The sequence below is a fragment of the Myodes glareolus genome, chromosome 4 (genome assembly GCF_982192425.1).
Source record: "Myodes glareolus chromosome 4, mMyoGla1.1, whole genome shotgun sequence".
Lineage (NCBI taxonomy): Eukaryota > Metazoa > Chordata > Mammalia > Rodentia > Cricetidae > Myodes > Myodes glareolus.
In genome coordinates, this window is record NC_142029.1 from 24,195,324 (window position 1) to 24,222,448 (window position 27,125).

Here is a 27,125-nt window from a genome sequence, read left to right on the forward strand (position 1 = left end):
TGTGTGTGTGTGTGTGTGTGTGTACATATGTGTGTGTGTACATATAAACTAAGTCCTAGGGAATTTTCATTTCTATACATAATCCTGGCAATAACTCCATAGTTGGTAAAATTTTCCCATTTGAAATGAGGTTTTAAAAAGTTATTTATAATAGCTAAGGTTTTGTCGTAGTGATGACTTGGGAGTAGGTAAAATGATGCCTTTTTTAAATGAGATGGAAAATTTATTCATCAGAATAAGCCAGACTGGTGGCTCATGCCTATAATTTCAGTGTTCAGTAGGTTGGGGCAAGAGAATTTCCATTATACTTGAGGCCAGCCTGAGCTACAGAACTAATACAGAATGTTAAAAGTTTTTTCCTGTCATGATACTAGTTCTCAATTTCATCAAAGAATTACTTTACATAGAGTAACAAATAACATTCCTTTCCTTGTACTTAGAGTTCTTTTTTTTTATTTTTTATTTTTTGGTTTTTCGAGACAGGGTTTCTCTGTAGCTTTGGAGCCTGTCCTGGAACTAGCTCTTGTAGACCAGGCTGGCCTCGAACTCACAGAGATCCTTCTGCCTCTGCCTTCTGCAGAATTAAAGGAATGTGCCACCACTGCCCAGTGTACTTAGAGTTCTTGAAAGAAGGACATTTAATGTTCATGTTAATATAGATTATATATTTTCAAAATGCGTTTAGATAACTACATGTGCTAATCTGGAACTTACTAGATTTTTATGGTAGATCTTACTGACACCCGTGGCAGTAGATACAAACTACTAATAATTCTAACCTGGAAATTGTAAGATTAATGCAGCTGGCAGTAGTGGTACACGCCTTTAATCTCAGCACTTGGGAGGAAGAGGCAGGGGGATCTCTGTGAGTTCGAGGCCAGCCTGGTCTACAAGAGCTAGTTCTGGTACAGGCACCAAAGCTACAGAGAAATCCTGTCTCGAAAAACTAAAATTAAAAATTAAAAATATTAACGCAAATTATTGTTTCTAGTTAAACTACATATAAAATGGTGTCTGAAACCAAGATTGACTGTCTTTCTCTTTTGTGGACATTAGAAATCAGTGAGTGAAGGAAGCAGTAAGAAATCAGGTTCTGGGAATTCTGGGAAAGGAGGAAACCAGCTTCGCTGTCCTAAATGTGGCGACTTGTGCACCCATGTGGAGACCTTTGTGTGTAAGTATTTGAGTTTTCTTTCCCCTTTTTCTGTAAGTCATTTAATATATAGAAATTAGAAATCAGAATTATTTTTGCTGTGATCTTTAGTGATTCACTGAATGTCCTAAAACACTAGAAATTCCCAGGATAGTTAGGACTTTGCATCATAAGAGATAAAGTATTTGCTTGCTTAATTTGCTTCAAAGTGTTCATTTCAAATTTTAGTTTTGTGGGTTTTCTTGTATATATCCACTGGGTTTTAGGAAAACCAAAGCTTATTTATACTATATTGTTACATTCTCCAAATACGTAGTAATTTTCTTCTGTAGGTACTGATGTACCAGAACAAATAACACCTCAATTTTAGGAAATGTTTGATTACGAATGATTCAGACACTGAAAGAAGAAATCAGTCATCCTACTGATAGTGCCCTGAACTATAAGAGCAATGTGCATTACATCACATGACTTATTGCCTACATGCTGTAGGGCTAATTACAGTCAAGGGAAAATTACACTGCATTACATTTTAGCCTCCCTATGTGTCACTGTCAAAGGTTTCTTCCCTTGTTTTTCTTTGCCCCTTTCCCCTTCTTTCATTCTTTTTCTTTTTTCTTCTTCCTTCCCTTTCCTTTGTCTCTCCCCTTTCCTTCTTCCCTGTGTTTCGATCATCTTGCTGTGTAACCACTTGATTTCATCCTACTAACTGTAGGATTATAATCATGCCTCACTGTACATTTTACTCTAATATCAATACTTTAGTTGTATTTTCATACTTAATATTAATTCAGCACCATGTGAAAGAGCACTACACATGGCATCTTTTTACAGTTTGGGGAAGACTTGTTTGTTTGAGGTAGTATGTACATAGCTCTGATTGTCCTAGAACTCACTCTATAGACCAGGCTGGCCTCAGACTCAAGAGATCCACCTGCTTCTGCCTCCTAATGCTGGGATTTAAGGTGTGTGCCACCACACCCTGCTTCTAATAAATATTTATTAAAAAAATATTTCTATTGCACAGTTTGTATATAAAAGATATTCTTCATGACTTTAACTGGTAAAAGAGAATCAATCTGAATGAAATTAAATTTGGATCAAAATATAAAGTGAAAGAAAGATGTGAAACTGAGTGATGAAATTTCCTAGACTAATTTGACATGATACAATAAAATTCTAGAGTCTAGGAATTGCTGTCCTTTACTTTGTCAGATCACTGTCCTTATGACTCATTGTATGGTTCTAATTTGCATTTTTCTGATGACCTATAGTATATAGTATCTTCCTAGGTTTTTGGCCATTTGTGGTTGTTCTTTGGCAAGATGAATGACTATCTGAAGACTTCATTTTTAAATGAGATTGTTTCTTTTGTTAAAGTGCTCTGTACTAGACCAATATCCAGATGCTTGCTTCACAGTTTCTTTTAAGCATAGTATAGTGCAAGGCGGTGGTGGCGCATGCCTTTAATCCTAGACTTGGGAGACAGAGGCAGGCAGATCTCTGTGAGTTCGAGGCCAGCCTGGTCTACAAGAGCTAGTTCCAGGACAGGCTCCAAAACTACAGAGAACCCTGTCTTGAAAACAAACAAACAAACAGAAAAACCAACCAACCAAACAAACAAACAAAAAACCCACATATCCCAGTAAACAAACATTTACAAGAAAAGTACAAACGGTAAATATTTCAGGGCTTGTGGACCATGTGGCCTCTGTTGCAGCAACTGTACTCTGTATCCGTGTCAGGTCTTGTTTCTGTGACAAAGTACTAACAGAACAACATAAGAAGAAGAAGGGTTTCTTTTGGCTCATGGTTTCAGAACATTCAGTCCTTGTTACTTGGCTCAGTGTACTTGGACAAGAATACTATGGAAATGGGAACATGTGATCGAAAAGAACAATTCATTTTATGGCCCACCAGAAACAGAAGAAAGGAATGCCAGCAGTCTACTGAATTTCTCCCTTCCCACTTCCTTAATTTTTTTTCATTACACTCATTTATTTGTTTGTTTGTTTGTTGTGTGTGCTCATGTGCATATGTGTGTGGTCACACACAGAAGATTAAGTTTGAAGGGGTTGGTTTTCTCTTTTCACCTTTATGTGGGCCCCAGGGATCAAACTCAGGTCATCAATCTTGACAGCATGGACTTTTACCAACTCTGAGTCATATCACTGGTCCACTTTCCCCCCTGTTGCTCTGCTGAGGCCTTCAGAACATGGGGATGTGTGATCCACTTTTATTAAGGGTATTTCTAAGAGTTAAAAATTATGCCTTGTAATTCATGTCACCTCCATAGTACTTTAATAAGTAAAATTATAGCCCTGCCTGCCCTGGAACTCACTCTAGACCAGCCTGGCTTGGAATTCACAGAGATCTGCTTGCTTCTGCCTCCCTGGTCCTTAGATTAAAGGTGTGTGCCACCACTGCACGACCCTCAGATTAAATTTAAGCAGCCTTTCAATATCAAGCACCGGGGAGATATGTTGGTGTTTAATCTCTTTCCCTTTGACCTAATTTCCACAGAGAAGTATTTTGGTCTTCTGTTTTCAAGCCAGATTTTCCTGTCACACTGCCTGAACTGGATGAGACGCTTCTTTGCCCTTTAGTCCTTGCCCTGTTTACGATCAGTAACAATGAACCTGCGCCTCATTGTAAAATATGCGCACTGTTTTCTTTTTAATGGGAAATGGTGATTACATATTTGAACTTGTGTTAATTTGTAGATTTGATGACTGGACATTTCTTTAAACATTTATAGGTGATTGGTAAATACAAAGTATGTATGAGTCAATCCTTTCTTTGTTCCTAGAACAAAACAAAGGTTTGTTGTTGTTTTAATAGAATATCTTTTTTTTAAAGGTTTGTTTTGTTTTTTAAGGAATCATTTTTGAGAGTAGTTTTTAAAAATTATTTTATTTGTATGGATATTTTGCCTGCATGTATGTCTGTACATTACACATTACACATGTGCAGTCCCCACAGAGGCCCGAGATGGTGTCGGTTCCCCTAGAGCTAAGGAGTTACAGACAGTTGTGAACCAACATGGGGGTGCTGGGAAAATGAACCTGTGTCTACTAGAAGAACAGGCAATACATTGAGCTATCTTTTAAAAAGAATCAATCAATAAAGATTTATTTTGATGATGTGTATGTATCTCTGTGTGACTGTTTGCATGAGTACAAGTATCCACAGAGGTCAGAAGCATTGGATTCCCCCTAGAGCTGGAGTTACAAGTGATTGTGCCTCTCCTGAGGTGGGTACTGTGAACAAGCTCGGGTTCTCTATAAGATTGGTACATTCCCCAGGTGGTGGTGGCGTATGCCTTTAATCCCAGCACTCGGGAGTCAGAGGCAAGTGGATCTGTGTGAGTTTGAGGCCAGCCTGGTCTACGAGAGCTAGTTCTAGGACTGGCTCCAAAGCTACAGAGAAACCTTTTCTCGAAAGACCAAAAAAAAAAAAACCAACCCAAAAAACAAAACCAGTGTCTCACAGCACAGTTCCCCATCCTCTAGCTCTTAACATTCCTTCTGCCCCTTCCCCAATGGTTAAAATTGTTTTATCTCAATTGAAGTTTTTAAATTTTTTTTTAAAAAAATAGAGAAAATCTGCTTACACTCTTGTCATAGTTTATTCAAGTCTTTCAGTAAATAGTCCATGTGATCAAACTAGTTTTAAAATTATCTCTAATCAAACTAGTTTTAAAAATTATCTCTAAAAAATTATCTCTAGTAAATGCAACCAACTCTCTTTATGAATATTAGATCAGGAAAAGAACCTAGTGGAAATCAATAAAATAGTTTGTATTTAATACATTTCCTTTAGGTGTGTGCATGTCTAGAGACCAGAGCGTGTCTTTGACAGTTGGTTCTTTCCTACCATGTGGGTTCTAACAATTGAATTTAGGCTTAGAAGCGCAACCTTAACCTATTAGCCATCTTGCTTGCCCAGTTTTGTTTTTGTGTTTTAGTAAGGGCCTTACTTTCTAGCTTAAGCTGGACTGTGGCTGTGTGCTCAGTATAACCTTGGATTTTGGGTCCTGCTCAACCTCTTGCTGAGATTACAGCCACATGCTGCCACACCCATTGGACAAAAAGTCAGTCAACCAAGGCACTGTTCACGAGCCACACATTCAGCAAGATTTTAAGATGAACTGTATTTTCTCTCTTGACCTTCCATTTTCAGCTTCCACCCGGTTCGTCAAGTGTGAAAAATGTCATCACTTTTTCGTTGTGCTGTCAGAAGCAGACTCAAAGAAAAGCATAGTTAAAGAACCAGAGTCAGCAGCTGAGGCCGTGAAGTTGGCATTCCAGCAGAAGCCACCTCCGCCGCCCAAAAAGGTAAGACACTTTTTCCCAGTCTTAGAGACAATTTATTCCGAAGACATTCCATTGCTTCGCTCTTCTGTTTATGTTAAATCCCAACACTATCTAAATAAGTTTATAAGATTTTTACCTTTTTTTGTTGTTTTTGTTTTGAGAACTATAGTCCATGTATATTATGGCAAATTTAGTAATGCAGAGATATAACTTGAAAGGAACAAGTAAGGTCTTAAAAATTAATTTAAGGCTAAAGTAATGGTCACACAAAAGTAATGTAATAGTTTTGTATGTTTACTAATTGGTAGATTTTGTATATCTTAGTCAAAGCTCTAGAAATAGTGATTTAACTTTTCAGGAGTTCATCAGTATTAATAGGTTGTGTATATGCTTGTGTTTGCATATGTGCGTGCATGCATGTGGTTATTATAGATATAAGGTGTTACTGTGTCATTCAGTCCGTCCTTGGATTTGAGATTCTCCTGTCTCCACCTACCATATAAGAGGATTTCAGACATGCAATTCAATAGTTCCTTCTTCACTAAAAACTCAGGAGATTGATGTCTGGTTCCAAACAGTTGGTAATATGAAGTATGAACCAGAACTTTAATTTTTATTAACAAAACTGAGTTGTGTGTCTCAGTGGTAAACATATAAGGCCACATCCAAGTCTCCCTGGGGTTGATTCCCATTACTTCCCTCCCTCACAAAAAGGAAAGGTAAATGAATATCTTTTCTCAAGATTACTTTTAAAAAAATTGTGTAGGGATGTGTATGTGTGTGTGCACGCGTGTGTGCCTTCTGAGATCAGAAGAGGGTGTCAGATTCATTGGAGGTGGTTACAAGCTGCCTTATTGGGGGCTGGGAACTAAATTCCAATCCTCTGCAGGAGCAGCAAGCACTCTTAACCACTGAGTCATCTTTCCAGCCCCAGACACTTCATTTTTAATGGGAATCTTTTTCAAATTTGAAATTCTAAGCAAATTTATTTAGTATGTAGTTCTATAATGTGTTTGTTTTATGATGGCTCATAGTGAATTGTTCATACCTAATCATTTTTCAGATTTATAACTACCTCGACAAGTATGTTGTTGGCCAGTCGTTTGCTAAGAAAGTACTTTCAGTTGCCGTGTATAATCATTATAAGAGAATATATAATAATATTCCAGCTAATCTGAGACAGCAAGCAGAGGTTGAGAAGCAGACATCATTAACACCTAGAGGTCAGTATTTTTGGTAATTGACCAAAATATAGATTACCATGCTTGATCTTTATTTGTAACTCTTTTATCTGAAAGTCATTTACAGTAGTGCAACATATTAAATTATCCCTTGGATAATGAAATCATTTTGGTAGGTTTCCAGTGGCATTAATTTCTTTGAAGAAGGTGAGAATAAGAAATGCCAGAGTATATTAACTTTTAGTTCAGGTAAGTATTGTTTCTTAAAACTTGAGTCACAAAGTAAAATGTGTTTCTTGAGGGTGTATTTAGGAGATGCATGAGAAGCTCAGGTGTAGAGTACCTACCTGGTGCTCATAGGCCTATGCCTTTGATCGCTAGCACCATAAAAACCAACAAAAGACTGTTGGAGTAGAGATTGAGTGTCTTGAATTCTTGAGATTACCTTGGACAGAGCACTGCAATGCTCTAGACAACTCTAGTTTTTCTTTTTGGGTTCAAGATACAGGATTTCATTTGCCTAAGTCTGAGCTTCATGGAGATGAAAAGTTAACGCAGCACTGCACTCTCTTCCTTGGACCCCAGCTATAGAACGTGAGGTGGAGGGCAAATTTCTAAGTGATTCTCGGTGTAATTCATATTTAGTTGAGATTCTAACGTGTATCATCGTACTATGCCATCTCAATTTACTGTGGGTAGTAGAGTAGTAAAATGTTTTTAATATAAATTACAATTCAATTAAAATGTAAATATTTAGGTTTTTATTATGTTGTTGAGAAGGCCTGGTTTCTGATCTAGGTCTATAGTCCAACATTTTATGTTTTGTTTTTGTTTTTGTTTTTTTGCAGGGTGGGTGGGGGGTTGTTTTTGTTTTTTGTTTTTTTCATGATAGGGTTTCGCATCCTCTGGCTGAGCTGACTCACTCTGTAGACCAGCTTGGTCTTGAAGCCCAAACATCTGCCTGCCTCTGCCTCCCTGAGTACTGGGAATAAAGGCCTGTACCACTATTGCCTGGCGCATTTCTGCTAAGTGCTTTTTAGTAGGTACTAAATATATAACTGATTTAATGAAGATACTGTTTACTTGGTGAGCTTATTGCAAAATAGTTATGTGGTAATATGAGTTGACCTTTTTTTTTTTTAGAAAGCAGTAGTCACGCCTGCAGTGGACTTAGGACCTTCATTTTTATAAGGTCCAAAGAGTGCAGTCTAGTCATACAGCAACTGTTTTCTGATTCTTCCCAGTGATTAAATTAATATCCAAATTGTGTGAAGTGCTGGAAGAGCAAAAGATTCAACATTTATAGTATGAAGAACTTCAACTCTCATGATACTTAAATTATTATTCTCTTAAGATAGATATTAATTTTTAAATTCTACTTTTGTGCCTATTAGTAACTGGGCAACCATCATTAAGCTTGGTTTTGTTTTGTTTAAAATAGAAAGAATGTTGCATAGAAATTGTTTATAATATGAAAAGGTGAAAACAGCGAATACATCCTGTAAATGAAGTAGACATTCAGTTTTGACTGCCCCAAGCTAAACAAATATATAATGCTTCATGTTGCCCTTTTTATCTCCTTTCTTAGAGTTAGAAATAAGAAGACGGGAGGATGAGTACAGATTTACAAGTAAGTCACCTCCCTCAGGTCCTGTCTGTACTCGTTATTCTTTCTGAGATTTGCCTCAGTGAAGCATCTCAGTAGCAATGTATTTAAAGGTTTATTTTATTTTTGTATACACTTGTATTTTTCCCCCTTTTTTTCTTTTGTTCATTTGTATGTTTCTATATGTGGGTAAGTACAGATGAGAGCAGATTGTACCAGGCCTTTTTTTTTTTTTTTTTTTTGGTCAACCAATTCCCAAATCACAACATGGAGACTTTTTAGTTATGAATGCTGGGCCTTGCTTAGGCTCGTTTCGGGCTAGGTGTTTTAACTTAAATTAACCTGTTTCTCTATATCTGTGTTTGCCTTGGGGCCTTTTACCTTTCTTCTTTCTTTCATTGCATCTCATGTCTGTCTGGTTGGTGACTGCCTGGCTGGCCCTGGGTTTCTCCGTCATTCCCTCCTTTCTTCTCTCATTCTTCCTCTCCAGCCTAGATTTTTCCTCCCCTTTATTCTCTCTGCCCATCAGCCTGGCTTATCCTTATCCTTTATCTGCCTAGCTATTGGTCGTTCAGCTTCTTACTAGACCAGTTATGTGCCTTAGGCAGCCAAAGTGAAACAAATGCAACACTTTTCATAATTAAACACACATCTTTACGTCATTAAACAAATGCAGAATAAATATAATACATCCTTACACAGTTAAAGAAATATTCCGCAGCATAAACAAATGTAACACAGCTTTTCCCAGTTAAAGTAATATTCCACAACATTGCAAGAATCCATGAAAGCCAGAGGTGTTAGATCCTGGAGCTAGAATTCCAGGTGGTTGTGAACTGCCCATTGTGGGTGCTAGGAACCAAACACAGGTCCTTTCCAAGAGTAGTATGTACTCTTAACTACTGAGCCATCTCTCTAGACCCTTATCTTTGGTGCACTAGCAAGAAGGCCAAATGAGTAAAGACATTTAATGTGCTGGCTTACTGACCTGAGTTCAATCTCTTGGTTCTATCTGGTAGAGAGAATTGACTCTCAGTTGTCTTCTAGCCAAGCTAATGAAAAATCAAGAGAAATATGTCTAATTAAATTTTTTTCTTTTTTCTCTTTGTTTTTCAAGACAGGGTTTCTCTATATCCCTGGCTGACCTGAAACTGGTTCTTGTGACTTTGCTGGCCTCAAACTCAGGTTCACCTGCCTTCTGAGTGCTGGGATTAAAGGCGTGTGCCACCATTGTCCAGCTAAATATAAATATAAACATTTTAAAGAGAAAATGATATTGTCTCCTGTGAATGAGTGCATGTGTGTGCTTGATACAGGATTTAGTTGTATAGTCAAGAATGGAATTGTAGAGTGTTGAAGTTACAGATGTGCTACCATGCCTTGACCAAGTTATTTTTAAATTTGTGGAAATACTGATTGATATACAATTAATGGTAGAATAAAATTAAGACATACAGATAGTAAGGTTGGAAAGATGGCTCAGTGGTTTAGGGCAGTGCTGCTATCTAATGGCAGCTCACAGCTATTTGTGACTCTATTTCCAGGGGATCCAGTGACCTTTTTAACTTCCACAGGGACTAAACAGGCAAGTGGTACACAGACAACATGCAGGCAAAACACCCATACACATGAAAATTGAAAAAATAAGAAAAGAAATACAGTTAGTGCACTATAATTAGATTGTATATAAGAATGTAAGATATAAACAAAGTGTGATGGCACGTGCTTGTAATCCCATCATTTACTCTGTAGACTAGACCACACTGACCTCAAATTCAGAGATCCTCCTGCCTCTGCCTCCAGAGTGCTGGGATTAAAGGTTTGCAATACCACTGACCGGCTGTAACATTGTTTCTTAAAACATCAAGTGCCAGATTCAGTCCTTAGCTTGCATTTATACTGTATGAATAATTTTTTCCTAGTGGTACTTATTGTGATATATTTTATTCTTTTAATTTTTTTGGAGGGACCCATTGTCCAACTCCCAAATAAATCACACGTGGATGCTTATTCTTAGTTATGAATGCCCAGCCTTAGCTTGATTTGTTTCTGGCCAGCTTGTCTTATCTTAAATTATCCCATCTACCTTTTCCCTCTGGGCTTTTGTCTTTTTCTATTTTTGTATACCATACTTCTTTTGCATGGCTTGCTTTGTAGCTGGGTGGCTGGCCCCTAGTGCTCTCTCCTCCATCCCTTGTTGCTACCGATTCTCCCTCTATACTTTCTGCCTGCCAGTCCCACCTATCTTCTTCCTACCTCACTATTTACTGTTCATCTCCTTATTAGGACCGTCAAGTGTTTTAGACAGACATAGTAACACAGCTTCACAGAGTTAAGCAAATACAGAATTAAAAAATGCAGTGTAAGCCGGGTGGTGGTGGAGCATGCCTTTGATCCCAGCACTCAGGAGGCAGAGGAAGGCAGGTCTCTGAGTTCGAGGCCAGCCTGGTCTACAAGAGCTAGTTCCAAGACAGGCACCAAAGCTACAAAGAAATCTTGTTTCAAAAAAACAAAACAAACAAACAAAAAGGATGCAGTGTAAACAAGTCACACACCTGAAAATAATATTCCCCAAAAGGTACTAAAGATTGAACCTGGGCCTCATGCATACTAAACAGTGCTTTGCCACTGAGCTATATGTCTTCTAGTCTTTGTATGAATAATGAAACTATTGGAAAATAGCATCAATAAGAGCAGGTGCTTCTATAATAATAAGGCTTATCTTACAGACACTGTGCTGTTTTGTTTGTGATCAGTTAATCTTTCCCAAACATCCAAGGGATAAACTTTTATTTTTACTCATATTTTATAAGATGAGAAAACTGGAGGACACAAATACAAGCTATTTACCCATTGATACACACAAAACTGTTTGTCTCCATACCACAGACCATCACACTAACCTCTTTGCTCATAACTCTCATTGTGGAGAACAACTTCACAGTGAGACGTAGCAGAAATGGAGGGGTAACTGAAAGAAGACTCATCGCAAAGTATATCTAGGGCACATCCTCCTAGAATAATAGACATTATCTTTACCAATGAAATTAGTCATTTGTTTGTTTTATTGTGTATGTGGACCAACACAGCACATATGGAAATCAGAGGACAACTTTCAGAAGATACACTTTGTTGAAGCAGCATTTTTCTTGTTTCCGCTGCTGCCCTGTGTATTCCAGACCAGCCGTGCATCTCTCAATAAAGGTGATAGATTTTTCATGGGTTCCAGAGATCGAACTCAAGGCTGTTCTTGTTATTCAGCTAGTGGTGCTTTTCTCTGCTGAACCGTCTCCTGCCCGCCCCCCATTGTTTATGCCTTGTGATTTTTAAGAAATTCTTTATTTAAATCATTTTTCTCCATTGGGCGAAGCTAAATCTAAGTCAAGCCCTTTTCTTTATCACCACAGTTCCTAAGTGGTTTTTCTAGAAACTAAAACGAAAATTTTACCAATAATAGCTAAACTCAAATGGAAGAGTATGCTTTCTTCTTGCCTAATGTGAAAATAATATTGTGAATTACTATTAACTCTCAGGTTTTGCAATTCAAGTTTTGTATATATTGCACTAATATTTTATTTTTTGGGGGGTTAGTTTTGTTTGTTTGTTTTGTTTGTTTTCAAGACAGGATTCTCTGCAGCTTTGGAGCCTGTCCTGGAATACTTTGTAGACCAGGCTGGCTTCTAACTCACAGAGATCTGCCGGTCTCTGCTTCCCAAGTGCTGGGATAAAAGGTGTGCACCACCCCTGCTTGGTTTGCACTAATAATCTTAAGGGCTAGAATAACCTTTTGTCTTAAGCATGATGATATTTTTCAAGGTGATGGTTGATAGAATAGAACAAAAATAATTGATATAACTGCTGAACTATTCTACCTATTGACGTGTTAAAAATGGTCACTAAACAGCACTAAGATATTCTTAACTCATATCTTAGAAGCAACTTAAAAATAAACCCAGGGGGCTGAAGAGATGGCTCAGTGATTTAGAACACTTGATGCTTTTGCAGAGGACCTGAGTTCAATTCCCAGCACTCACATGGCAGCTCACAACCATCTGCAACCCCAGTTCCAGGAATACAGTGCCCTCTTTTTGACTTCAAGGACAGAGGCATGCACATAGTACACATATATGCAGGGAAGACATTCATACACATAACTTAGAAAAAAACTTAAAATCCAAAATTATAAGCAAGTATCACAGTCACAGAAACATTTAAGTAATGAGAACTGGCGAAATTTGGTTATTTAGTGGGGTAAATAATCTTTAAAGAATCTGGGTTTTGCCGAGCGGTGGTGGCACACGCCTTTAATTCCAGCACTTGGGAGGCAGAGGCAGGTGATCTCTGTGAGTTCGAGGCCAGCCTGGTCTACAAGAGCTAGTTCCAGGACAGGCTCCAAAGCTACAGAGAAATGTCTCAAACAAACAAACAAACAAACAAAAAACAATCTGGTTTTTTTTTTCTCCTAGTCAAGAGAATAAACATTCATTTTTGTAAACTAATACTTACCCAGTGGTATCATCTTATGTAGTAAAATATTAGTCTTTTGAAGGGCCCAGGAAGATCCTGTTGATAGCCAGTAAAAGTCAGTTATTCAGATAAGGTTATTGATACTGAGATTTACCACACTTGATTTCCTGCTATACTAAAAGAAACATTTTTTTAGGAAGATGAGACTAGAAAAGGTCTGTGTCAACAGCGGAAGCATGTCCAGGGAAGTTAGGCAACTTTTCATGTTTGCATAAACAGGAGGCTTGGAGCTAAGCTGAGTCTAGGACCCAGGTTTTCTAATTCCCTGTTCCTCTCTTCCTCCTCCTTTCTTCTTTGTTCTTTCTTCTCTCCTCATGTAACTCTGACCTGGAACTCACCATGTAGTCCCTACTTCCCTTGAACTCACAAAAGATCTGCCAGCTTTCTCCCATACTGGTCTTACTATTTTTGATTTTCTTTATAGTCTAGCTTTTCATTTTTACAGAAAATAAGAAAGACAGATAGATAGATCTTACTTTTGAAATCATTATGCTGTATCCTCATAACATCCAACTATGTGTTTGATGTTAATAGACAGATAATAATGCTGTTTTATAGATAGAAAACAGAATCAGAAACTAATTTGTGTAAGATTATGCAACTATTTAGCGGCAAAGGAAGGCTGGCAGCTGTAGCACTGTTCTGTTGCATTGTCTCTAAAGGTCATGTTTACACATCATTGTAAGTAAGAATGGGCATTGTCTTCCAGTTCCTTCTGAAGCTCATTGATTGTAATCATGTATGTAACATTTGTCACTAATCAATCTGAAGTTCTCTTAGGTAAAGCAGGGCTGAAATATTTGAGTTGTTTCTTAAAAAGTGGCTTGTTTTTGAATGTAGGATTATACTGATCACTTTCCAAGTTAATTTCGATACAGCTCTAGTAATCCCTTTGTTTCTCCCCAGAGTTGCTTCAGATTGCTGGAATTAGCCCACATGGCAATGCCTTAGGAGCGTCTATGCAGCAGCAGGTTAACCAGCAAATGCCTCAGGAAAAACGAGGAGGCGAAGTATTGGATTCTTCTCATGATGACATAAAACTTGAAAAAAGTAATATTTTGCTGCTTGGACCAACTGGGTCAGGTAAATAACATTTTGGGAAACTTTATTATTCATTTGTTAAAAATACAGAATGATACTGTAACCTGTACCTGGTAACTATAGTGAATTCTGCCTCTTAGGCCTGCCTGTAAGCAGAGCAGTTGAGAGGCTGATGCTCGAGGATTGCCACAAGTGTGAGGCCAGCTTGGTTTGCAGTGTGAGAACCTGTCTCACAAAGCAAAATCTTAGATTGTTCTGGCTATATCGTTAGTGTTCACTGTTTAGACCTAAAACTGACTTGGAGATATTAGTGTGTCCCTTTGGTCTAGTTCCTAACTCTTTAATTAATATATTAATTATATCAATCTCTAAGATCTGAATATAGTAGAGAACAGATATAAGAGTTTATGTTTCAAGTTTTATTATATACTTAAGCTTATTTTTGTAGAAAAATTGTAAGACAGTGTATTTTTTAGTTACTGTTTTTGTTTGTAGGTAAAACCCTGCTGGCACAAACTTTAGCTAAATGCCTTGATGTTCCTTTTGCTATCTGTGACTGCACGACTTTGACTCAGGCTGGATATGTAGGTGAAGATATTGAATCTGTGATCGCCAAATTACTCCAAGATGCCAATTACAATGTAGAGAAAGCACAACAAGGTATGTTGTAAGTGTAGCTTATTGAAGAGTCTTTAGAAAGCAGTTTAATATTAAGGAGTAGTATAATTCTCATTTTGAATCAAGGGCTAACTAATATTTCTAATTATTGAAAAGTACCTGATGTTACACGTTCTCGTACGCTTGTCTACTTTGTCTTATGGCTGCAAAGATAGCTTGTAGGGTGAAATCAGGCTCTTATTATCCTTTCAGGTCTTAATATTCCCATCAGTTTCCTCGTGTGGGGTGACCACAACATGAAGAACTGTATTACAGGGTTGCAGCATCAGGAAGGTTGAGAACAATTGCTCTAAGACTAGGCTGTAGGTGACAGATGGGTCATTGAGATGGCTCAGCAGACAGCAGCACTTGCCAGCAAGCCTGATGACCTGAGTTCAATCCTCAAGCCCACATAGTGGAAGGAGAGAACCAACTCTGCAAGCTGTCTCCTGACCACCACACGTGCTATGATACATGTATTCCCATACACATACGCACATACATACCCACACTAAATAAATAAATGTGTATTTCAGGATAAAGGTATGGAAGAATAGAATGAAAATTTACTGGTTCTGGCAAATGACTCATGCCTACTCATGCTGCATCTTATCTTCCCAAGGAAAAAGTAATGAAATTCATTATTAATTATATAGATAAGAGACTAGCATTTTGCTTATCATTCTCTTAATTATATGCTATAGAATCCTGTAATAGTTGCATGAGAAGATGAATGAGAAAGATAGTAGTATATTCAAGCCTTTGCATGTTAAGTGTTAAAAAAATTGACTGACTTTGCTTTGTAGCTTTCCGGTCTTTTAAAGCTGAGACTATCTTGTGCCTTTCTTTTTCATATTATAAATAGAATCCTCCTTAAATTGTAGGAATTGTCTTTCTGGATGAAGTAGATAAGATTGGCAGTGTGCCAGGCATTCATCAGTTACGGGATGTAGGTGGAGAAGGCGTTCAGCAAGTAAGCAGTTGAATATTTTGTTCAAGCCCACTAAAAGGAAGGGAATACATCAACTTCCCAAGTATTGTACGTTTGGTTTCACATTCAACTAGATTCTGTTTTATTTCTCCCACCCTAAACTTCATATACCACTTTGTTTAATTAATGTGGGTTTTTGAGACAAGGACTGTGTAGTCCAGGCTGCCCTTGCTTCATTCTGCTGAATGCTGGGTTTACAGGCTGTGCCACCAAGCTTTACATGCCGTTTAAGTAGGTCAGATCCTAAAAAGACGTTATTAATGATTTTAAATAAGAAAGTCCATTTCTTAGGAAATTTAAAATATTTTAGTCTTTGTTTTAGTTTTATTCTTTAAAGGTCCTCTTAAAGATTTCTAGAAGACTGAAGACTAGACATGAATAACCCATCCATGTTTCTTAATCTTCTTGTTTAATTATATGATTAGTATAAAAGCTGAGATACAGCTCAGTGGTAAAGGACTTGCCTTGTTTGCTCAAGGACCTGGATTCAGTCCCTAGCACCAAAAGAAATAGAGGGAAGGAGAGACAACAGAAAAGAAAGCAGGTGTGTTGACACACATCCGTAATCTTTGTGCCTTTATGGAACAGGAAGGAGGATCAGGAGTTCGGTGTCAACATTGTTTACATGCAAGCTTCAGTTGAACTCAGTGACACTCTGTCTCAAAAAGAAGATGGTATAAAATAACATTTCATTTCTTGTAGAATCATAATTAAAGTCACAGTGATCTATTGACCACCTTGATAAGCTTAATCTCTAGTGGCAATTAGCTGTGACAAACCAATTTTTTTGACAGACACAGAATTACCAAATACGGTGGATAATTTTTTTATGAAGCCATCTCAAAATAGACTCACAAAGTTGACTATAGAATTAAGTTAGAATTTGGGCTGGAAAGATGGCTCAGAGGTTAAGAGTACTGATTATTCTTCCAGAGGCCCTGAGTTCAAATTCCAGCAATCAGATGATGGCTCAAAATCACCTCTAATAGGATCTGATACCCTCTTCTAACTTACAGGCAAACATGTAGGCAGAACACTGTGTACATAATAAATGTAAGTCTTTCTGTCTATGATCTAGAACTTGCCTTCAACAACAAAAACTTAAAAAGTGACACTCAATTTTTACAAGTCTAAATTTAGTCTTTATCCCAAATCAGGAAAAAAAAAAATTGGGAGCAAATTCCAGGACTGGCTCCATAGCAACTGAGAAACCTTGTCTCGAAAAACCAAACCAAACCAAAAAAAACCCAAACAAACAAAAAAAAAACCAGAATTAAGTTAGAATTAAAGAATTTATGTGAAGTGAAAGATCTACTGTTTCATTTTTGAATATTTGCGCTGTTTTATGACCATTTTTCAGAACCCCATTCTGTCTGTATTAAGAGTTTACCATCAAGCTAGGTATGGTGGCTCTTGCCTGTAATCTAGCACTTGGAGAGACTGAGGCAAGAGGATCACTATTTGAGACCAGCCTGGGCTACATAGTGTCATGAGGATGTGGGGTGGGATGGGGAAAGGAAGGCTTTACCATCAAACACAACTTCCTTAGATGATTGTTTCCTGAATTGCAATTCATTCGCGAAGTACCAAAGTGATAAGTGCAGTTGATTTTTATTTTGGTTTTCATTTTATTTTATTTTAGAAATGTGGGAGTTTTTGTTAGGTATGCTCATTGGCCATAAACATGTATTATTTTCCCCCATTGAATCCTATTCTTGATGTATAATAATGTCTTTTTATGGTAATGCTATAATTCATTCATTATCAGGGTTTATTGAAACTTCTAGAAGGCACAATAGTCAATGTCCCAGAAAAGAATTCTCGAAAACTACGTGGAGAAACAGTTCAAGTTGATACAACAAATGTTCTGTTTGTGGCATCTGGTGCTTTCAATGGCTTAGACAGAATCATCAGCAGGAGGAAAAATGAAAAAGTAAGTATTTTCGAGTATTTCCTTTGAAATCCTGCATGAGATGGCAAAGTTTCACAGGACAGACACTAGCTTTAATTCTCGTGTTTACTGGTTAATAATCATTGGATTCTTAGAAAGTTCTAATGTATATCCCTATTGGTTTGAATAAGGTTTCCAAATACTTATGAATTAGCTATGCGTAATGGTGCTGGCTTTTAATCCAGTACTTGGGAAGCCAAATCAGGAAGATCATTGTGGTTTTAAGGCAAGCTTGATCTACTCAGTAAGTTCTGGATCAGCCAGGATGACATAGTGGGACCCTGTCTCAATGAGTTTAATTTTATATTTTGTCTAAGGAGTATCTAACCATTTGAGATTAGCTGCAGGAGGAACAAATGGACTAGGGCCCAGTGAACTGCTTGTCTCATTGCGCATATAGTTTATCAGAAATCACCACTGGTTTTTCCAAATAGAAGGAAGAACTTGGAGGGAGTAGGAAGAAGGATTGTGATTTACTGAGTTTTATTGATGTTTCTTATAAAACATTCTTATACGCCATGATTTTAATCGGACTTGGATTTCAGGGTGTACATCCAGCACCAAGTAGTCAATGGGTTACAGTAAAATGCCATGATAACATGGTGGGTGGCAAGGAACCCAGAACATACCTGTGTTTTTTATGCTTTTGTGATTTATCTAGGAGCCACCAGCACACTATATAACATTCCTAAGTGATTGTATTGTAGATGAGCTTTCTAACAGTTGCTTTAAGTTGTCCTTGAACTCTTACTGTGCTAGTTTTTTTTTTAAGTTATAAACTGATTGACCCATTAGCTTAGACTTCGTTATTAGCTCTTATAACTTATATTAGCCCGTTATTCTCGTATATGTTAGCCACATGGCTCATACCTTTTTCAGCAGGGCAGGTCACATCCTGCTTCTTCAGTGTCTGGACAGGACTGGGGAGGAATGGGCTTCCTCATTCCCGGAATTCTCCTGTTCCTGTGCTAGTTTTAAGTAGTGGTTGCATAGCCTACACTCAGGTCACAGGTACTGAGTTATGTAATTGGTTCTCATTCAGCATGGATACAGTTAGGTTCTTATTTTAGCCAATTTATTTATTTCTTGCTGTCTAATTCTACATAAGTTAACAGAGGATTTTTTATTTCCTTTGTGTGTGAGAAATATAGTGTTGATGGAAGTTTCTGTCCTGCCTGGTCCCAAAGCTGTTCAGTCCCAAGTGAATACACAGAGGATTATATTAATTATAAACTGTTTGTTCTATTGCCCAGGCTTATTACTAACTAGTTTTTACTCTTATCTATGCTTAACCATGTGTCTTGGTACCTTTTCTCAATAAGGCATACTCTTGCTTCCCCTAAGTCTGGCTGGTGACTTTGTCTGGCTATTGACTGCATCTCTGCCTTTCCTCTTCCCAGAATTCTCCTAGTTTGGTTACCCCACCGGTACTTTTTGCCTAGCTACTGACCAATTAGTGTTTTATTAAGCCAATATGAGTGACAGATCTTTACAGTGTACAAGAGCTCCATCACACAGCAACATAGTAACAGATAAGCTTGTATTTGAGTGTCTGTAACCAAAGGCAGGGACCTTGTAATATTAATAGTAGTGCTTCTTCAGACTTCCAAAAAGGATTTGATGGTAGACAGATGTAGAATTAAATGCAATGTTAAAATTGATTCTTTAACATGTCAAAAGAGGATTTGCCACATAATTTTAACCTATTGGAATTTAGGTTATTTCATTTAGCTGTGAATTTAATGGGAAATTTAAGACCTGACTTTGCTACTTAGAGAAGCAAGCCTTGGTCAAAGCACTTAACCTCTGTGGCCCTGTTTCATATGGGCTTACAGATGTAAAGCACTTTTGTAACATCTGTCTACTGTTTATAATCTCTATTTTTACTTGGATAGTATCTTGGATTTGGAACACCATCTAATCTGGGAAAGGGCAGAAGGGCTGCAGCTGCTGCAGACCTTGCTAATCGAAGCGGAGAATTTAATACTCATCAAGATATTGAAGAAAAAGATCGGTTACTCCGTCATGTGGAAGCCAGAGATCTCATTGAATTTGGCATGATACCTGAGTTTGTGGGACGGTTACCTGTGGTGGTTCCTCTGCATAGCCTAGATGAGAAGACACTTGTACAAATACTAACGGAGCCGCGTAATGCAGTTATTCCTCAATATCAGGCCTTATTCAGCATGGATAAGGTAAGTTTTTAATTTTTCTTTTATTTTTTTAATACTAGAATTCTATTATGATAGCCCAGTATATTAAAAGAGATCCTTATTCATCTGGAACAGCAGCCTGTTCTTCACTTAGTGTAGATGTAGGAAGGCACAGTGTGTTACATCCAGCATTTGAGAGTTGTTTTTAGTTTTCTGAATTAAATGACCATCGAAGCATAAAATACAAAGATACAGAAGTGTCAGTCTAGCTCAGCCTCTGCAGGGCACGTGCACAGAATTGTCCTTTCAGAGGTGCTGCTCACGGACTATGTATATATTGTTCTAGGTTTTGCCTAAGTAAATTAGTTAGTTCTTACATCCAAACACGGAGGCCACTCTAGCCAATTTATCCAGCCAGATTAAAAATATTTTGAACTTTATGAACTTAGCATCTCTAAATATAAATTTTCTGTCCATTTCCATGTAAGCACGTTACAACTGAGCTCCAAATGCAGCCCAAGGAACAAACTTGTGACTCATAATAGTGATACTACTACCATTGGTTAATTTATTAAATACAATTTAATGAGGATGACACATTCTAGGGTTTTTTGTTTGTTTGTTTTGGTGGGGTTTGTTTTGTTGTTTTTTGAGATAGGGCATCTCTGTATAACTGTCCTGTCTGTCCTGGAACTCACTTTGTAGACCAGGCTGGCCTCAAACTCAGAGATCTGCCTGCCTCTGCCTTCTGAGTGCTGGGATTAAAGTCAGGTGTCACCACTGCCCAGCAAGAGTGACATTCTAAAATATCATGAGAAATGACAGGCTTGTCTGAAGTTTTGCCTTTTTTTTCAAGACAGGGTTTCTCTGTGGCTTTGGAGCCTGTCCTGGAACTAGCTCTTGTAGACCAGGCTGGCCTCGAACTCACAGAGATCCACCTGCCTTAGCCTTCCGAGTGCTGGGATTAAAGGTGTGCGTTTTGCCTTTTTTAAATACAGGGTTATAATGTTACACTTGTTAAAATGCAGTTAGACGGCTAGGGGAATAGCTCAGGGTAGAGGACAAGGCCCTGTCTCCAGTTAGGCTTTATCACTTCAGCAAAAAGCAGAAATTGAGAGAGCAGTGACCATTTGTAATGAGGTCTTACGTGACAGTGATCATCTAATCTGCAAGGGATAAGAAGGTCTGCCAGATAGAGACTACACCAGCCTAGCCTCTATGTCTTGCCTCGTTCCTGAGTCTCAGTTTCTGGAGGTTGTTTATCTGTGAATAGTCATTTGTTCTATTTATAAAAATCTCTGAATCTGGAAGATTAATAATGATCACCACAGTTAGTAGATCAATTGTTATGTGACTGTATTAGGAAAAGATCGCCAAGGACTAGCTTAGGTTTTCGTTTATCTTTCTTTTATCCATCTGTAGTGTGAACTGAATGTTACTGAGGATGCTTTGAAAGCCATAGCTAGATTGGCACTGGAACGAAAAACAGGTGCACGGGGTCTTCGGTCCATAATGGTAAGTTGGAGTTATAAAATTAACAACCCCCCTAGATCATTATTGAGTTGATATTTTGCAGTTGGGAGCGTGTGTGTGTGTGTGTGTGTGTGTTTGTGTGTGTTTCCCCAGTATGCAGATGCACATGTATGAATGCCAGAGGTTGATGTTAGGTATCTTCCCTTTGGTGGGATAGTAGGTGTTGAGATAAGGTCTCACTATGTAGCTTTGACTGTCCTGAAACTCACTTTGGAGACCAGGCTGGCCTCAAACTCAGGAAGATGTACCTGCTTCTCCTCCCAAGTGCTGGGATTAAAGGCATGCACCACCATGCCCCTATAGGCGTCTTCCTTAATCACTCTCCATTTTCTTTACTGAAAATTGATTTCTTTGCCGAACCTAGATCTTTCCAACTTGGATAGTGTAGCTGGCCAGCTTGTCTTAGGAATCTGCTTTCTGTGCATCTCAGGCCCTAAGGTTATAGACAGGCTGCCGCACCCACTCAACTTTTATGTGGGTGTTGGGGATCTGAAGAAGTACTTTAGTTCACTGAGATCTCCCCATACCCTTTGTCCAAGTCTTGAGGCTATTAAGCTTTCCTGTTTTTCTTTTGGAAGTAGTATATAGAGATCTTCCCTAAAGATTTTTTTATTTTTATGGTTTTCTTTTGTGGAGAACAGATGAGCTAGTCACAGATTTTATTTTGCTTCACCTCCCAGAAAAAGGTATTTTATAACAGATAAGTGTGGCTAAATAGTATGAATGTATTTAGCATGCATGAAATACTGGGTTCAATTTTTTTTGTAAATGTATTTAGCATACATAAAGTAAGACAACACACACATGCACACACACATGTGCACACACTTAATTTGGGCTTGAGATATAGTTCGGAAGGCAGAGTGCTTGCTAGAATGCATGAAGCCCTCAGTTGTAGTCCCAGCATCATATAAGTAGATGTGGTGGCTCAAATCTGTAAAGCTAATACTCAGGAGGTGAAGGCAGGAGACTCATGCATTCTCCGTTATACAGTTATACAGTGAGTTCAAGGCCAGAGTATCGTCAATCTCTTGCCTTGTTTCTGAGTCTGTTTACTTAAGTTTCTTGAACTCATCTATGAAATAGGCATTGGTTCTATTTAGTTATAAAATTCTGATTCTGGGAAGATTAATAATGGTTGTTATGATATGTGACTGTATTAGGAAAAGATTGCCAAGGACTAGCTTAAATTTTCATTTATCTTTTATCTCTCTGTAATGTGAACTGAATGTTACTGAGGATGCTTTGATTGAATCTAAGCCATTGCTTAGATTGAAACCGGAACATAAAACATGTGCATGAGACTTCCATTGAAATCCCTATTGCAGACACCATGGCACAGTCTCAAAAAAGAGAAAATATCAACCCAAAATTGTAAACAAAAAGTACTCTTAAAGCCTTGAAGTTTAAGGTGTTTGCATGCAAGGGCACACACACTATGATTGAAGAAATACAGAAAATATAAATCAGCTGGGTATGGTAGTACATACCTCTTCTAGTACTTGGGGACAGAGGTAGGCAGAGCTCTGTGAATCTGAGACCAGCATGGTCGATATAATGAGTTGTAAGACAGCCAAGACTAAGTAAAGACATCCTGTCTCAAAAAAAAAAAAATCATTAGGAGAATTTGAAAAATTCTACAGGGCTTGTTGTGGGTGCATATGGAGAGCAAGGCCTCCCAGGCTGCCTCAAACTGGCAGCCATGTATGACCTTGAATGAACTTCTGTGTCTGTCTGGGATTACAAATGCATACTCCCGTGTACCATGTCCAGCTTTACAAATAGCCTTTGACCACTCCTTCTCAAACCTTTTGAAATCTCCATTTTAGCTCCTCTGCTTCAGTGTGCTATAAGCTGTTTTTTAGAGACCCTAGGTAGTAGGTAGGACACAGACTTCCTGATACAACCGATTCCTTCCTTTTTTTTTTTTTTGAGACAAGGTTTCTCTTTAGCTTTGGTACCTGTCCCAGAACTAGCTCTTGTAGACCAGGCTGGCCTCGAACTCACAGAGATCCGCCTGCCTCTGCCTCCCGAGTGCTGGGATTACACGCCACCACCGTCCCCCAGTTCCTATCTTTAAACTTCTCTGTCCTGTTTCCCAGATCTAGCATGGATTACATTTCACTGTCTTCTCCCAAAGCAAGTATGGGATTATCTTCCCTGTTAAGAACACATCTTCATCTCAATATGACTTCAATTGTATAGCTATGCTTTTACCACAAGCAGTTTGACAGTCTACCCTGTGGTGTTTATGGTATTCCTAAGAAAAACATAGACATCCAAATTGGAAGACCATCCAAATTAGAAGAATGATTTAGTTGACATGCCTGAAAAATTTGATGTGTCAGCAGTTCCCTTCACCCCTACCTATAGGAAAAACTGGATTTCTAAAGTCTTCTTAAGGTCTACTGCTGTACTTGAGGCAAGTGTTCATTTGAATCAGTTTGAAATCAAGAACTTGGTAGAAGTGATTTTAAGATTGACATAAAAGTAAAGATTATGAGTTGACTGCCTCAGGCATAGGAAAGGCCAGGCATGCCAGGCCGCAGTGAGTCTGAAACTACAGGCTTTGTTTGTGCATGTTGCCTAGATAGGCAGAACAGTAGGCAGCTGGCTTATTTATAAAATGACTTGAATGTAATTAGAAGCTATTTTAATATAACGAATATGAAGGCTTTTACATTGATTAAAGTTGAAATGTTTTGTATACAATTTTCTTCCTAATTTGTTACCTTTTCTCTCTTTAGGAAAAGCTGTTACTAGAACCAATGTTTGAAGTTCCTAATTCTGACATTGTATGTGTGGAAGTTGACAAGGAAGTAGTAGAAGGAAAAAAGGAACCAGGATACATTCGGTAAAACACACTCTCACACCACACCAGTATAGAGCTAAAAGTTAAGGTCCTTACTGCTTGAGTTTATTGTTCTGTCATTGAAAACCTGTGTAACTTATTTTTTAAGGAATTAATAATCTCATGAATTTTCTATAAGAAAAATCTAAAATTATTTATAAAGCAATTTTGTGAGTCATTTTGAAAACTGATCTTCAAAATTAATCTTTACTTTTTTTATGTACTTTATGTACATGCGTGCTTTGTCTGATTTGTACATTTGTGCACCAGAAGAGGGCGTCTGATTCTGTGGTACTACAGTTATGGTTGTGAGTCACCATGTGGATGCTGGGAATTGAACCCAGACCTGTAGAAGAGCAGTCAGTGCTCTTAACTGCTCAGGCATTCCTCCAGTCCCACCTTTCCTTTTTCTGCAACAAGCAGTATACAAAAGAGATATCCATGCTTCTGTGTGTGAAGGGGAATACCTGCAATGCCAGCATTTTATCACCGTTCACACTGAATTTAAGCTGGATTTCATCATGAGACACTGTCTCAAAACAAAATCAAGGAGGCAGGCATAGAAAGATCTCTGGGTTTGAGGCCAGCTTGGTCAACAGAATGAGTTCCAAGACAGCCAGAATTACATAGAGAAGTCTTGTCTCAAAAAACAAATAAACAAAACAAAAAAACAAAACAAAAACCTGACTTTGGGTATTTGATGCTAATTTTCTAATTGATGAATGACTTCTTTCATGGCTTGCCCCATGTGTTTATTGTTTGGACACAGCCTAGCCTTGAAGTTAATAAGTAGCTAGGAATAGGCTTGAACTTCTGAGTGCTGAGATTGCTGGTACGTACCAGCACATTCAACTCTTTCTGATGACTTTTACATGACCAAACCTTTGTTCACAAAATTTATTTTCCCTCAGTGTCATACCTGTTAACAGATCTGACCGTTACTGTTTTATGTATTCTAGGAGTCAGCAGACTTTCTCAAATTCTTCAGAGCCATACTTTCTATACTACAACTGCTCAAACTGCGCGCAGCACAGAAGCAGCCATACATAACACATAAATGAATGAGCATGTCAGTATCCCAGTAAACCCCAGTTTACAAAGCAGACAGTGGACTGGATTTGGTTCATAAGTTGCAGTGTATTTCTGCACTAGTTTGATTAGAAATATCAATGAACTCTTATATGACTTAATTCCCTTATTTTACCACTAAACAATCCTAATATTATAAATGCTTTTCTTAGCTGTCTTCTTTGAGGACAGCTTGCTGTACCCAGGACAGAATCCAAAGCTACATACAGAGAAATCCTGTCTCGAAAAACAAAAACCAAACAACAAACAACAACACAAAAAGTTGTTCTTGTTTTCTGTTTTGAGAGGTTATTTAGCTATGAAGATTAGTTTACTATTCTGAGTCTAGAAATCATATCCACCTCTAATTTGTTGGAAAACAAACAAACATGGCTTTTCATTGCAGGGCTCCATCGAAAGAGAACTCTGAAGAGGAGTATGACTCTGGAGTTGAGGAGGATGGATGGCCTCGCCAAGCGGATGCTGCAAACAGCTAAGCTGTCAGACTCCTGCCTGTACATACAGCTTCCCCTTGTTTTGTTTAGGGTCATAACAGTTTCTGCAGTCTTGCATTAAAGGCATTGAATCTATCTTGGATATCATACATGGTCAGAAAGCCTTTAAGATAAGAATCCGATCATGTATATTATTGTAACATCACATTGATTTATACAGAAGACAGTACATGGACTTTAATGACACAATGTTTAGAGATAAAAATGTACATTATTTTGGCTCTGTTTTTAAAAATATGCTTTAACAAAATTCTTAGGAATTCTTTTAAGCAATGCAGGTGTTGTAATAACTGTGGATTTTACAATAATGTTACTCTACAAATGAGAAAATAAATTCTTTAAAGTTGAGTATCGGCATTCCATTCTTTAGTATTACTTTTTTTCCCCACATTCTCTGGAAATAATAGAATTTTTATTTAAAAAAACTGGGACCAGGTAGTTTTCAGATATGGAAAAATACCTTGAAAATCCACATTTTGATGGCATGTCTATTTTCTTAGTCTTTTCAGCTAGTGCATGACATTGATTTCCCAGCCAATAGCATAAAAACAGATCTATTCTCTTGATAACTTGTCTGGCTTATTTGCCATCTTGAACCATTTTTAGTACCATCAGTGAGTAGATGGAATTGATAGTCTGATTTAAATATTAGAAGAATATAGACAACTAATTATTTAGGTAGCATGCTGTGTCAGCCATGTATCAGACTAAATAAAATGCCTTAATAGTGTGCACTTTTTCTAGAGTACTGAATTGGTCTTTTATCTATAGGTGCTAGATGTCTGTCAGTTTTTTGACTGTACAAAACAAAGAAAATCTTATGTTTTATCATTAGTCAGTGTCCTCACTGACATATAAATTATTACTTTGTATTATAGGGCAAAACTAAGACACAGGCATGAGGTAGACTCAAATGAAAATTGCATCTGAGTCCATATTTAAGTATCCTTTATGCTTTTCTTCCAAAATGTTACAAGTTTTTATAATATTCATTCAGTTCAATCTTACTGAAGTTCTTTACATCCCAGTATCTGTAAGTATTCATTTCTTTCTTTTTTGGCTTTAGAGTGTTTTCACCAGCTTTTTCCCTAGGAAACACACACTGCACTTCAAGTCTAAATCCCACAAAGACTTGGGTTTTCCATGATATAAGGGATGTGAAGTTCCTTGATATGACAGAGGTAGGATGGGGCCACACATTGAATTTTGCAGATATTTCAGCCTGGTAGCTGCAGTAAGGAACAGATGTCCCTGCTTTCCATAGTAATGGTTCTGGGTGTCATCAAGTCTTTTGTACTATAATTTTACTATACTATCCCTTCCTTATAAGCATCACTTCCATTTTTAAGAGTAAAAATTGGCAGTTTCTAAATATATAAAAAAAACAATTCTCCAAAAATGGACGAGACAAACACAGCCACATACAATTATGATTTATTCTGGAATTTAGGTTTTGGCACCTGGCTAAAACAGAAAGATTAATAAAAGCTACTGTGATGCCGGGCAGTGGAGGCAAAAGCAAGTGGATCTCTGAGTTTGAGGCCTGGCTCAATAAACCAGCTCTGCTCCATCAAACAGAAGC

The 27,125-nt window shown here is 37.8% G+C and overlaps 1 protein-coding gene across 5 annotated transcripts in view; it reads left to right on the plus strand.

Moving 5' to 3' along the window:
* The window catches only part of Clpx (caseinolytic mitochondrial matrix peptidase chaperone subunit X), a 36,235-nt gene extending 10,344 nt beyond the window's left edge, over positions 1-25,891 (plus strand). For 3 of the 5 annotated variants that reach the window (XM_048423073.3, XM_048423075.3, XM_048423077.3), the window contains exons 3-14: positions 1,057-1,174; positions 5,336-5,490; positions 6,533-6,692; positions 8,239-8,280; positions 13,690-13,866; positions 14,320-14,484; positions 15,366-15,454; positions 17,241-17,405; positions 19,319-19,618; positions 20,999-21,091; positions 23,857-23,963; positions 25,435-25,891. In XM_048423073.3, the coding sequence (XP_048279030.3) occupies positions 1,057-1,174; positions 5,336-5,490; positions 6,533-6,692; positions 8,239-8,280; positions 13,690-13,866; positions 14,320-14,484; positions 15,366-15,454; positions 17,241-17,405; positions 19,319-19,618; positions 20,999-21,091; positions 23,857-23,963; positions 25,435-25,525 (1,662 nt within the window). In that variant the 3' untranslated portion in view covers positions 25,526-25,891. The remainder of the gene's footprint in view (positions 1-1,056; positions 1,175-5,335; positions 5,491-6,532; positions 6,693-8,238; positions 8,281-13,689; positions 13,867-14,319; positions 14,485-15,365; positions 15,455-17,240; positions 17,406-19,318; positions 19,619-20,998; positions 21,092-23,856; positions 23,964-25,434) is intronic. The other 2 variants (XM_048423074.3, XM_048423076.3) reach the window with 1 other exon arrangement.
* Positions 25,892-27,125: the final 1,234 nt, after the last annotated feature.